This window comes from Myxocyprinus asiaticus, chromosome 15 (genome assembly GCF_019703515.2).
Source record: "Myxocyprinus asiaticus isolate MX2 ecotype Aquarium Trade chromosome 15, UBuf_Myxa_2, whole genome shotgun sequence".
Taxonomy (NCBI): domain Eukaryota; kingdom Metazoa; phylum Chordata; class Actinopteri; order Cypriniformes; family Catostomidae; genus Myxocyprinus; species Myxocyprinus asiaticus.
The window spans coordinates 18,861,826-18,874,169 of record NC_059358.1 but is presented as its reverse complement, the minus strand read 5'-3'; the positions used below and the strand labels follow the sequence as shown (position 1 = coordinate 18,874,169).

General features: G+C 41.2%; 1 protein-coding gene across 6 annotated transcripts in view; it reads right to left on the bottom strand.

The window, feature by feature from the left end:
* LOC127452841 (protein tyrosine phosphatase type IVA 3-like) overlaps positions 1 to 12,344 on the bottom strand; it is a 34,877-nt gene that overhangs the window by 6,471 nt on the left and 16,062 nt on the right. For all 6 annotated transcript variants that reach the window (XM_051718626.1, XM_051718627.1, XM_051718628.1 and 3 more), the window contains 3 exons: positions 11,391 to 12,032; positions 11,067 to 11,159; positions 4,453 to 4,583 (listed from right to left, as the gene is read on the bottom strand). In XM_051718626.1, coding sequence (XP_051574586.1) covers positions 4,453 to 4,583; positions 11,067 to 11,159; positions 11,391 to 11,495 — 329 coding nt within the window. In that variant the 5' untranslated portion in view covers positions 11,496 to 12,032. The remainder of the gene's footprint in view (positions 1 to 4,452; positions 4,584 to 11,066; positions 11,160 to 11,390; positions 12,033 to 12,344) is intronic.

The window sequence follows — 12,344 nt, the reverse complement described above, 5'->3', positions numbered from 1 at the left end:
CAAATCCTGGTGTGATCAGAGGAATGTACATTCTATCAAGTCTTTCTGCTCTCCTGATCTGGAATTTCTCATGCTTCTGTGTCGACCATTCTGGCTGCCGAGGGCAATCACAGCGGTCATTATCACTGCTGTGTACATCCCACCACAAGCCATTCTGGGCTGCGTCATCAGAGCGTTTTTACAGACATTATTCAACCTTTCCCTCTCTTTGTCTGTAGTCCCCACATGCTTTAAAACGTCCACCATTGTGCCTGTTCCAAAGCAATCCAAAATCATTTGCTTAAATGACTGGCGTCCTGTTGCTCTGACTCCCATCATCAGCAAATGCTTTGAGAGACTAATCAGAGATTACATCTGCTCTGTGCTGCCTCCATCATTGGACCCGCTGCAGTTTGCTTACCGCAACAACCGCTCCACTGATGATGCCATTGCATCTACAATACACACTGCTCTCTCCCACCTGGAAAAAAGGAACACTTATGTGAGAATGCTGTTTGTAGACTACAGCTCAGCATTCAACACCATAGTGCCCTCCAAGCTTTATGTGAAACTCCGGGCTCTGGGCTTAAACAGCTCGCTGTGCAGCTGGATCCTGGACTTCCTATCAAGCAGACGCCAGGTGGTTAGAATGGGCAGCAACATCTCCTCATCACTGACCCTCAACACTGGAGCCCTGCAGGGCTGTGTTATCAGCCCACTCCTGTATTCCCTGTACACACATGACTGTGTGGCAAGACACAGCTCCAATGCCATCATTTAGTTTGCTGATGATACGACGGTGGTAGGTCTGATCACTGACAATGATGAAACAGAGAGGAGGTGCACACTCTGACACACTGGTGTCAGGAGCACAACCTCTCTCTCAACGTCAGTAAGACAAAGGAGCTTATGGTGGACTTCAGGAGAAGAGAAAGAGAACACAGCCCCATCAGCATCAATGAAGCACCAGTGGAGAGAGTCAGTAAGCTTCAAGTTCCTGGGTGTCCACATCACTGAGGAACTCACATGGTCAGTCCACACTGAGGCCGTTGTGAAGGCTCATCAGCGCCTCTTCTTCCTGAGACGGCTGAGGAAGTTTGGAATGAACCGCCACATCCTCACACGGTTCTACACCAGCACTGTAGAGAGCATCCTGACTGGCTGCATCTCAACCTGGTACGGCAATAGCACTGCCCAGAACCGCAGAGCCCTGCAAAGGGTGGTGCGAACTGCCAGACACATCATCGGAGGTGAGCTTCCCTCCCTCCAGGACAAATATACCGGGCGGTGTGTGAAAAAAGCTCAGAGGATCATCAGAGACTCCAGCCACCCAAGCCATGGGCTGCTCTCACTGCTACCATCAGGCAGGCGGTATCGCAGCATCAGGACATGCACCAGCCGACTATATGACAGCTTCTTCCTCCAAGCAAACAGACTTTTGAACTCTTGACCTCTCACAATCAAACAAATCAGCACTGCACTTTATTAATCTTATTATCTCACACCGGACTGTCATAAATTATATTCTCTCTTAACAAAACACTGGCAACTTACTATCAACCGACAGCCTGAATGTCAATACAGTACAATACAACCTACTGTATATTTTATATATACTAATATATATATATATATATATATATATATATATATATATATATATATATACTATTTAAAAAACAAAACTGTATAATGTGTATTCTATATTGTGTGTATTGTATACTGTACATTGTATGTTATTATTTGTATATTGTGTTGTGTGTAATTATGTGTATATTAGATTTTAAATTGTGTTGTGTAAATCTGATGTTTATTGTAAATTGGTATATGTCTCATCACTGTCACGACAACTATGTTGCTCGGAACTGCACCCAAGAATTTCACACACTATTGCACTTGTGTATACGGTTGTGTGACAATAAAAGTTATTTGATTTGATTTGAAATGGCAATTAAAGGTTAATTTCCCACACCTGTGGCTTTTTAAATTGCAATTAGTGTCTGTGTATAAACTGTCAATGAGTTTGCTAGCTCTCACGTAGATGCACTGAGCAGGCTAGATACTGAGCCATGGGGAGCAGAAAAGAACTGTCAAAAGACCTGCGTAACAAGGTAATGGAACTTTATAAAGTTTGGAAAAGGATATAAAAATATATCCAAAGCCTTGAAAATGCCAGTCAGTATTGTTCAATCACTTATTAAGAAGTGGAAAATTCAGGGATCTCTTGATACCAAGCCAAGGTCAGGTAGACCAAGAAAGATTTCAGCCACAACTGCCAGAAGAATTGTTCGGGATACAAAGAAAAACCCACAGGTAACCTCAGGAGAAATACAGGCTGCTCTGGAAAAAGACAGTGTGGTTGTTTCAAGGAGCACAATATGACGATACAAAAATGAGCTGCATGGTTGAGTTGCCAGAAAGAAGCCTTTACTGCGCCAATGCCACAAAAAAGCCCGGTTACAATATGCCCGACAACGCCTCAACTTCTGGCACACTGTAATTTGGAATGATGAGACTAAAATAGAGCTCTATGGTCACAACCATAAGCGTTATGTTTGGAGAGGGGTCAACAAGGCCTAAAGTGAAAAGAATACCATCCCCACTGTGAAGCATGGTGGTGGCTCACTGACTTGCAAATGCAAATTGTCTGGCAGTATTTTCTGATAACATGCTGCATTCATCTTGTGAAAATTAATGGGAAGATGAATGCACCATGTTAATCAGAAAATACTGCCAGACAATTTGCATTCTTCGGCATGAAAGCTGCGCATGGGACGCTCTTGGACTTTCCAGCATGACAATGACCCTAAGCACAAGGCCAAGTTGACCCTCCAGTGGTTACAGCAGAAAAAGGTGAAGGTTCTGGAGTGGCCATCACAGTCTCCTGACCATAATATCATCGAGCCACTCTGGGGAGATCTCAAACGTGTGGTTCATGCAAGACGACCAAAGACTTTGCATGACCTGGAGGCATTTTGCCAAGACGAATGGGCAGCTATACCACCTGCAAGAATTTGGGGCCTCATAGACAACTATTACAAAAGACTGCACGCTGTCATTGATGCTAAAGGGGGCAATACACAGTATTAAGAACTAAGGGATTGCAGACTTTTGAACAGGGGTCAATTAATTTTTTTTCTTTGTTGCCATGTTTTGTTTTATGATTGTGCCATTCTGTTATAATCTACAGTTGAATATGAATCCCATAAGAAATAAAAGAAATGTGTTTTGCCTACTCACTCATGTTTTCTTTAAAAATGGTACATATATTACCAATTATCCAAGGGTATGCAAACTTTTGAGCACAACTGTTTGTTGTAGAACAAAATGTCCATTTATCATGAAGTAATGTTTACCACAGATTTTATTTTACTCACAAGTTGAAAAACTGTATTATAAAGCCCTATAGGAAAATACTGAGGGAACCCATGGTGAATTAAGACTTCTGGGTTCGCCTACAAATCGACGTCATGGCTGAACAGCTCTATTCACTATGCTGCTAAGAGGACCAATGTCAGGACCAATTCATGTTAAAGAGGAGCTGTAACTGGGTGCAAATTGTGCTATGGAGCAAACTTGGAGCAGGGTTTCTCTCATCATTGAGATGGGAGAGAGCAATGAGCAGGAAACGTAAAACCTGGAGTGGAGTTCGAGTGGAGTAATTGCATGACTCGGAGAGTGGAAATCGCTGACGCTCCTCTCAACTCACATACTCTGGTCTACATGTTCTAAAACACCGCACACCAGGCTGAACATTTTTAATTAGACCTGCATGCAATCTGTGCCCTCAGAATTCTGTAAAAAAAAAAAAAAAAAAAAAAACAAAAAAAAAATATATATATATATATATATATATATATATATATATATATATATATATATATATATATATATATATATATATATAGATTCCCCTCTATATATCCCCCAACCTTCTGTGTTTATATACTTTTTCTTATTAAAACTGCCTCTCAAAACAGTTTTGAATTAATGTTTTTCAGTAAGGACTACGTAAAAATATAAATGTTCAGATTAATCGCGATCTTTATTTGAACAATCCCGATTTAAATTCTTAAAATCCCGAGACTGATCGTTTAAAGTTGACTTCAGTTTAGGTTGTGCTGATTATTATATCTGTTAAATACATAGCAATTTGATTGCACAGATTGTGCCCTGTTATTGATTTTTGTAATTACTATTTTCATAATGTACAAGGGTAGAAGGTTTCCTGTAGATTTACAGCATTATCTGAGAGAAAATTTAAATGTAAACAAAATAGGCATTATAACTGAATATCCCCCAAATGTATCAGAATAGAATAAAATCATATTGAAATCAGAATCATAAGCTTGTGAATCAGATTCAAATTAAATCAGGAAATCTGTATCAATACCCAGTGCTACTTTGTCCAATAAGAGTTGTGATGTTTTGTATTTGAGTTATGTGACATATTGCTGCTTCCCTACCACTTACCGTCCTAGACCAGCCACACAGTGCACAGCCACACAGCACCCTGGATCCTCACAGAACTTATTCCTCAGCAGACTGAGCCAGTCATCCACGATCTTCGTGGGAGGTGGTGCACCATCATCAAACGGCCAGTCCTGGGTGAGACAAACAGTAGGATGAGCTCACATCTGTGAACAAAGGGTGTTTATAAGTATGGATTACTGTGTCTGTATTGAAAAGGAAACAGAGAGGGAAAAAGGAGAGGGAAAAAAAGAAGAAGAAAGCACAGAAAGTAAAAATGAAATGTTAAGGAAGTGAAGAATCATTCCAATCATCAAAAGCAGGTTGTGCTGTACAGGACCACATTAAACAGCATCTTTGCTCTTTCTCAGATTCACGGCAGCCTGCGAAACCCTTTGATGATTCCTGTGTGATTTTCACAAGTTCTGCAACAGCAAACATGGCAAGTCCACTTGTCCTTTCGACTTTGCCAGTTCAATCAGATCTGTCATGAACAGCTCAATTCAGCACCATGTGCAAGAGCTGAATCATCAGAAATGTCATTTGATTAAGGAACCGAGCAAACAGAGGCAAAGACACAAAAATGTCTAGATCAACAAAGTCTTTATATATAAAACTTCTAAATTTCTCGTGACTTGATCAATGGTTGGAGCTGCTCAGCCAACCACATCCACTCTTGCTCTCTACGCTTCAGAGAAATATTTTGGGTTATGATAATTGCTTCAGCATATCAGAACTTCAGTAGGGAAGAATGACACATAATCTGGGCACAATCAGACTCAGCAATTTTTCAAGGAAGACTGAATCTGATTGACACTTTATAAACACAATTGTGCTGGACCTAAATACATCAACGAAGAGTCCACAGTGATTTCTCTGTAAAAGGGGACACTTATAGAGACTATTTTCTACGAGGACCATCTATGAGATTCTCCCAGTTTAAAAATAACATTTTAATCCACTAAGAGGTTAATAGGCCCCTCCTTGTCTGGTATGTCAACAGTAGGCTATTAATTCCAGGAATCCATACCAAGATGGGAGTGCTCTGTACTCTTGCCAGGGCGCACCGACTCCAGAACCAGCAGTGTGGGCCTAACTGTGGAAAATGCCCTGGCATTTTCCTCGAATCGCATACCTGCTATTCCTTCAGCAACTCGACCCTCTGCTTACAAGAGAGTGGTAGAGATTTGAGGCACCTGTTTGCTGTCAACAAATGCGTTGTTGCCATCCATTCCATCAAAGGGGTTCTTACATTTACATTTTACATTTATACACTTTGAAGACACTTTCATCCAAAGTGTCTTACAGTGCAATCTAGCTACACTGTATGTGCTCCCTGGAAATCAAATCGATGACCAACACTATGCTCAACCAATTGAGCTATAGGAATTTTCTTGTTTTTAAAAAAGCGAGATACTGCCAAAGTGCACGCACAGTGGAATGTCACTAGGTTTGTGTCCTCTCACTGATCCTGCCACAAGTCAAAAAGAGGCATGCAGAGTCAGACTCATACAAAGATTTGAACAGATATTGTATTATACAGCGTTCACACTGTTTGCCTTTATAGACTGCTTCTACGAAGCCTGTCTCAGTTTTAAATAGCAGCTGTAATGCATAAATACAAAGATTAATCATACAGTGAAACAGTGACTCTGCTTTTCATCATCGGTTTGTTGCAAGTTCACTGAACTGTTGAAACACTGGTGCAACATGTAAAAATAGGGAGGACGACATTTTAAATCCATCTGGAGTTGATTGAAATGGAGAGGAAATCCCATTCCATGCTCTGACCCCCTGCAAAGCCATTACCTTATCTCCTCTTAGGAAGAGCAGAAATTGAGTTTATATCACAAAAACAGACAGAGAGAGTGTGTGTGTTTGTGAGTGAGTGAGTGAGAGTGAGAGTGAGAGAGAGAGAGAGAGTGAGCATAGAGCAAAGGTGAAGAGTGTAATTTTTGTTAAAACATTTTCTCTATTCCAGTTTAATGTGCAGAGACAACTATAAAAAAGCCATTCAGAAGTTGACTTTCCTGAGTAGTGTAAACACTCTGTGTGAAATGATATATTTTCAACATTTTCTCCTTTTCCAGTTTAAAGTGCTGAAAAAAACTAAAACCAAGTTATCCGTATGTTAACTTCCCTGAAGAGTGCTACTTCCGGGACTTAATCATGCCTCCTTGGGCCAATGGCCTGCCGATTACCCTTGGGCCAAAGAAGGCCAACTGGGGATTGAGGCGGGGTCAATGTCAAAGGCGGAGTTTAGCGAGATACTCATGCTGCGCTCCATTCAATTCGGATGTGGGATATTCCTACTTTAATTCTCCAATATCCGACCATAAAGGAATTGCATTGCCATATGCTCTGAAAATTATCTTTAAACAACCAAAACTGCAACGCTCCCATTTGCTTAACAGGGGTTTGACTGTCACCAGAGACATCTCCCAAACGATAAACAATGCTGCTACGCCAGCTTTTGTGCTAAAGGTGTACGATCATCAAAAGAAAGTTTAATTTACTGTGTTTTGTACAGCTGTCTCTGCAAACGTTTATTGAACAAGCTTTAAGATCTTGTAATGTAGGAACTTTGACTCATTGATCGATATCATTTAATAAAAGTGAATGTTTATCACTAACTTTGTACATCTCCCTGGTTGCTGACAGGTTTGTGTGACGTCACGCACCTGCATCTCTATGAAAAAAAATTGTGGACACATTACAAATATGTTAAGGCGCACAATGGATAAACGGTGCCCAAAGAACTTTCCATGGTTTCATGGTTCATGGACATAGCTGTGTTAATGGAGAGACCACTTGGGACACCATGGCAGTTACAGTCAATGTTAACTTGTCTTGCTAGCTAGCTAACGTTTACATACAATATAAACTTGATATTCTAGATAACATGCATGTTTGGCTTTTGAAATGGGCGCGGTGTGTGTCGTTTGCAACTGGGTGCCGTATTAAGAGAAGGTTTTAGGGCAACGATGCGGGGCTTTTGGCCCGATTGGTGGGAATGCAGAGCAATTTCGTTCTGCTACTCAAGGTCCGAGGCTATTGGCCCCAGCGGACTATTTTATGGCCCTAGCTCGCACTGGCCCGATAGTGTAAAAGCGGCTACAAAACATTTATCTGTGGTCTGACTTGTCAAATTCTGGCTCAACCAGTGGTGCGAGTCTGGGGCAGGACTGCATGTTTGCTTGAATAATGGAAGACAAGGACAAAAACTGCACACTTCACACAGTATCCTATTCAAGTAGCCTCCAAAGAGTGTGATTAAAATGACTCTTTTGAAGGAACAGCTATGGAAGTTATTCGCAAACCAAATAAAGGAACTGAATCTTGTCTAGCTGAGTGCAAATATACAGTTGAAGTCAGAAGTTTACATATACCTTAGCCAAATACATTTAAACTCAGTTTTTTACAGTTCCTGACATTTAATTGTAGAAAACATTCCTTGTCTTAGGTCAGTTAGGATCACTACTTTATTTTAAGAATGTGAAATGTCAGAATAATAGCAGAGAGAATGATTATTTCAGCTTTTATTTATTTTATCACATTCCCGGTGGGTCAGAAGTTTACATACACTTTGTTAGTATTTGGTAGCATTGCCTTTAAATTGCTTAACTTTGGGTAGCCTTCCACAAGCTTCTCAAAATAAGTTGCTGGAATTTTGGCTTGAGTCAAGGACCTGAGTCAGGTTTGTAGGCCTCCATGCTCACACACGCTTTTTCAGTTCTGCCCACAAATTTTCTATCGGATTGAGGTCATCGCTTTGTGATGGCCACTCTAATACCTTGACTTTGTTGTCCTTAAGCCATTTTGACATTATATATCCACATAATTTTCCTTCCTCATGATGCCATCTATTTTGTGAAGTGCACCAGTCCCTCCTGCAGCAGAGCACCCCCACAACATGATGCTGCCACCCCCATGCTTCACGGTTGGGATGGTGTTCTTCGGCTTGCAAGCCTCACCCTTTTCCCACCAAACATAACGATGGTCATTATGGCTAAAGAGTTACATTTTTGTTTCATCAGACCAGATGACATTTCTCCAAAAAGTAAGATCTTTGTCCCCATGTGCACTTGCAAACTGTAGTCTGGCTTTTTTATGGCGGTTTTGGAGCAGTGGCTTCTTCCTTGCTGAGTAGCCTTTCAGGTTATGTCTATATAGGACTCATTTTACTGTGGATATAGACTCTTGTCTACCTGTTTCCTCCAGCATCTTCACAAGGTCCTTTGCTGTTGTTCTGGGATTGATTTGCACTTTTCTTACAAAACTACATTCATCTCTAGGAGACAGAATGCATCTCCTTCCTGAGTGGTATGATGGCTGCGTGTTTATACTTGCGTACTATTGTTTGTTCAGATGAACGTGGTACCTTCAGGTGTTTGGAAATTGCTCCCAAGGATGAACCAGACTTGTGGAGGTCCACAATTTTTTTTTTTTGAGGTCTTGGCTGATTTCTTTTGATTTTCCCATGATGTCAAGCAAAGAGGCACTGAGTTTGAAGGTAGGCCTTAAAATATATCCACAGGTACACCTTCAACTGACTCCAATTAGCGTATCAAAAGCTAATTGGCTAATTGCCTAAAGCTTGACATCATTTTCTGGAATTTTCCAAGCTGTTTAAAGGCACAGTTAATGTGTATGTAAACTTCTGACCCACTGGAGTTGTGATATAGTCCATTAAAAGTGAAATAGTTTCATACAAAGTATGAAACTGTATAACAGCAATGTTTGTAACAAGCTCTGTGTTTCTTTGATGAAGAGCCATGGAAGCTGCGATCAGACTAAAAGCATTCAATCTAATCCACCTGGGCATAAACATATAACAGCAATGTTTCAAACAGGCTCCCTCTTCTAGAGTACATATAGAGTGTTTCTCTTCGGCAGAGTGTTCTCCTAATGGCACTAAGGAATAATTAATTTACATAACTGTGTGTCTGTTATGCTGCATGCTTCACATACACTTCTTAATACTTTTTTAAAATGTAAAGCCCGGGATACACCAGCTTGCTGAATAAGTCAAGAATGACCTCAGGTCAATGTAGGAGGCTTAGACATATACATTTCTAGAATTCTTAGCCAAGGAAAAATTCTATAAAACAAAGCAGATTTAAAGATCCATACAACAGACTGTAAACCATGTATATGTCTTATCATTTATTGAGAAGATGAATAGAACGTAAGGGAATTAGACTGTAATAAGTCTTAATAAAAAGCACAGAGGGAGGGAGACCAAGCTCCCCTCCTGCTGCCATGGTAATGGTGAAATGTTGACGAGCCAAACTGAAAACACATGTGGATGTTGGATTCCAGCACGAAAAAGTGAGGTGAAAGCAGAGAAAGCTCTAATGTTTGGCAAAAAGCAGGGAGTTATAGGATTTTATCCTCAAACGCACATGCCTGCAGGTCCAGCCCTGAGTTCCCTTCGGAGGACCAGAACAAAAGCAACCTCCTCTCACTCCATTTAACATTATATAACATGAGTATGAGGCCAAGCATTTGTGTTCCAAGATAAGATAAGCATAGAAGGACTGTATGGATCTGGTCAGTGCTGACTGGGACAAACCTCATCTTAAATTAGCTGTTGTTGTATAAATCTATGTAGCAGCTTCACTCGCTGTCAGGAGCAGATCACTGCAGTATAGCAGGGGTGTTAATTAAAGGAAGGGTGTCATGGAGTGGTACGACTGCAGTAAGGTCCACGATTATAACATTCAAGTGACATTGTGAGTGTGTGCAGATGGACACAAATGAATGTTTCAGAACAGAAGGTGTGAGTTCACAATGGGTGAAACGACAGTAAGTAAAAGATGAAAGAGCCAAGAACCTGACTATAGGTCAATGTTTAAATGCAAGTACTACACTCAGTACGTTTACTTGCACAGTTATAATTGAGCTACAGCAGGTTGATGTAGTCGAGCTACAGTCTTCATGTATACTTGGACAGATAGATGAAATAATGCGAAATCGAATATTTGAAGGAAGGACGTCAGCTGAGGAAGTGACGTGTCGTAAACATGTCGTACATCTGTCTTTGGGAGCAAGAACACACGCCAAGACCAATCGTGGTCCGATTAACGACTGGTGCAATGACTTTCAAAGTGCATGTAAACGTATTGAGAGAACCCTTTACTTTGTCTTTTTTTTTTAGACAGTCAATCTGTTCACGTGCATCTTATCACGTGGCTTGTTGAGCACGTTACCGCGGAGACATAGCGCATGTGGAGGCTTCACCCCATCCACAACTCACCACGCACCCCACCAGAGCGAACCACATTATAGTGACCACGAGGAGGTTACCCCATGTGACTCTACCCTCCCTAGCAACCGGGCCAATTTGGTTGCTTAGGAGACCAGGCTGGAGTCACTCAGCACACCCTGGGATTCCAACTCGCAAACTCCAGGGATGGTAGTCAGCGTCTTTACTCACTGAGCTACCCAGGCCCCAATCTATGTTTTAACTAACACAAATACATTAGTCTTAACAAGCTTTTGTCTGTTATTATACAAAAAACTAAAGAACTGCACATGAGAAGGTAACGGTAATTTGGGAGATACTTTGTAGATATGAATATTTATTTACAGTCTGACAAAGGAATATATCTCACCATGACGGTAATTCCATCCTTCTCCAGTGGTGTCTTATCATAGGTAATTTCACATACACGCACCACTGTTGTTGCCCCGTACTTCTTCAAATCCTGAAAAAACAAGATTGAGTAAATTCTATGAAGATTGTTACCCAGGGACAAAAAAGTCAATTGCAAATAATTAATTTTATAAACTGTCGTCAATCTAAATGAGCCAATTACATGAGTTTCACATGACAGTAATTACAGACTCCTCTAGAGCAAGGTGTTTGTGATGTTATTGTCTATCACCTCTTTAACAGGGGTCTGGTGTTGTGTTTGTGTATTTGAATAGTCTCTCACCTCTATGAAGCTGCTTAATGTTGCATTGGTGGGGTTGTGCGTGATCAGGAAGCGCATGTTTTTGTAGCAGACCTCAACAGGAGCCGGACGGTTCATCCTGACCATGCTGGTGTCCCTGCACTCTGCAGAAAACAAAACACCCAATCCGGGCCAGGATCCTCAGCAGTCAACTCACAGTACTGCACTACTCTGGTCTACAGAGCAGTGCTACAGCAGATGCACTATCACAGTGAAAAGTGTCAGGGATTCACAGGATCCTCTGATAAAAGTATATAAACTACTAATCAGTACACACAAAAAAAATACAGCTGCCTGGGATTTTGTAGGCCACAAGAATCTTCTTCTTCTAACGGTTCTGCCTCTTTCGCTTGTTAGGGGCGCTCTGAGGGGCAACTAGATGGGTGGAACAGTGTCCAGTAGCCAAATGCCAGGTGCAGCGATGCTAGTTAACCCATTTGGCGCACAGAGAGGTGGTCAGTCAAAAAGACCAGAAAGAGAAAAGCAGGGAAGGCATTTCTCTGGACATCCAGGGGTGGATCCGGGCGAATCCACCAGAGATCAAGCGTTGCAATGTTGGGCGTGGCAGTAATCACCGCTGCCCTGCCGGAACTCCATTAACGAGCAAGAGGTTGTTGGAGAAAGCTGGTAAATAAGAGAACAAGAAAGACGAATTACCAAAAAGGATACAAATACCACATTTTAAAAAATCAGATACCAATTTTAATTTACTTGTGTACCTTGTGGAGTCTTAGAGAAAATGTTTCAAGTAAAAAATGGCATGGCTACAGACAGAAAGATGACTAATGCAGAGCAGACATGGATTTATCAAGTGCACAATCATTTTTCTATCAGCCCAGGTCAGCATAACACAAATACGCTCCGAAATCTTAAAGCAATTCAATAAACAAGACAACATACAACAGACATAAAACAGCAGAACCTGAAACAAACTCC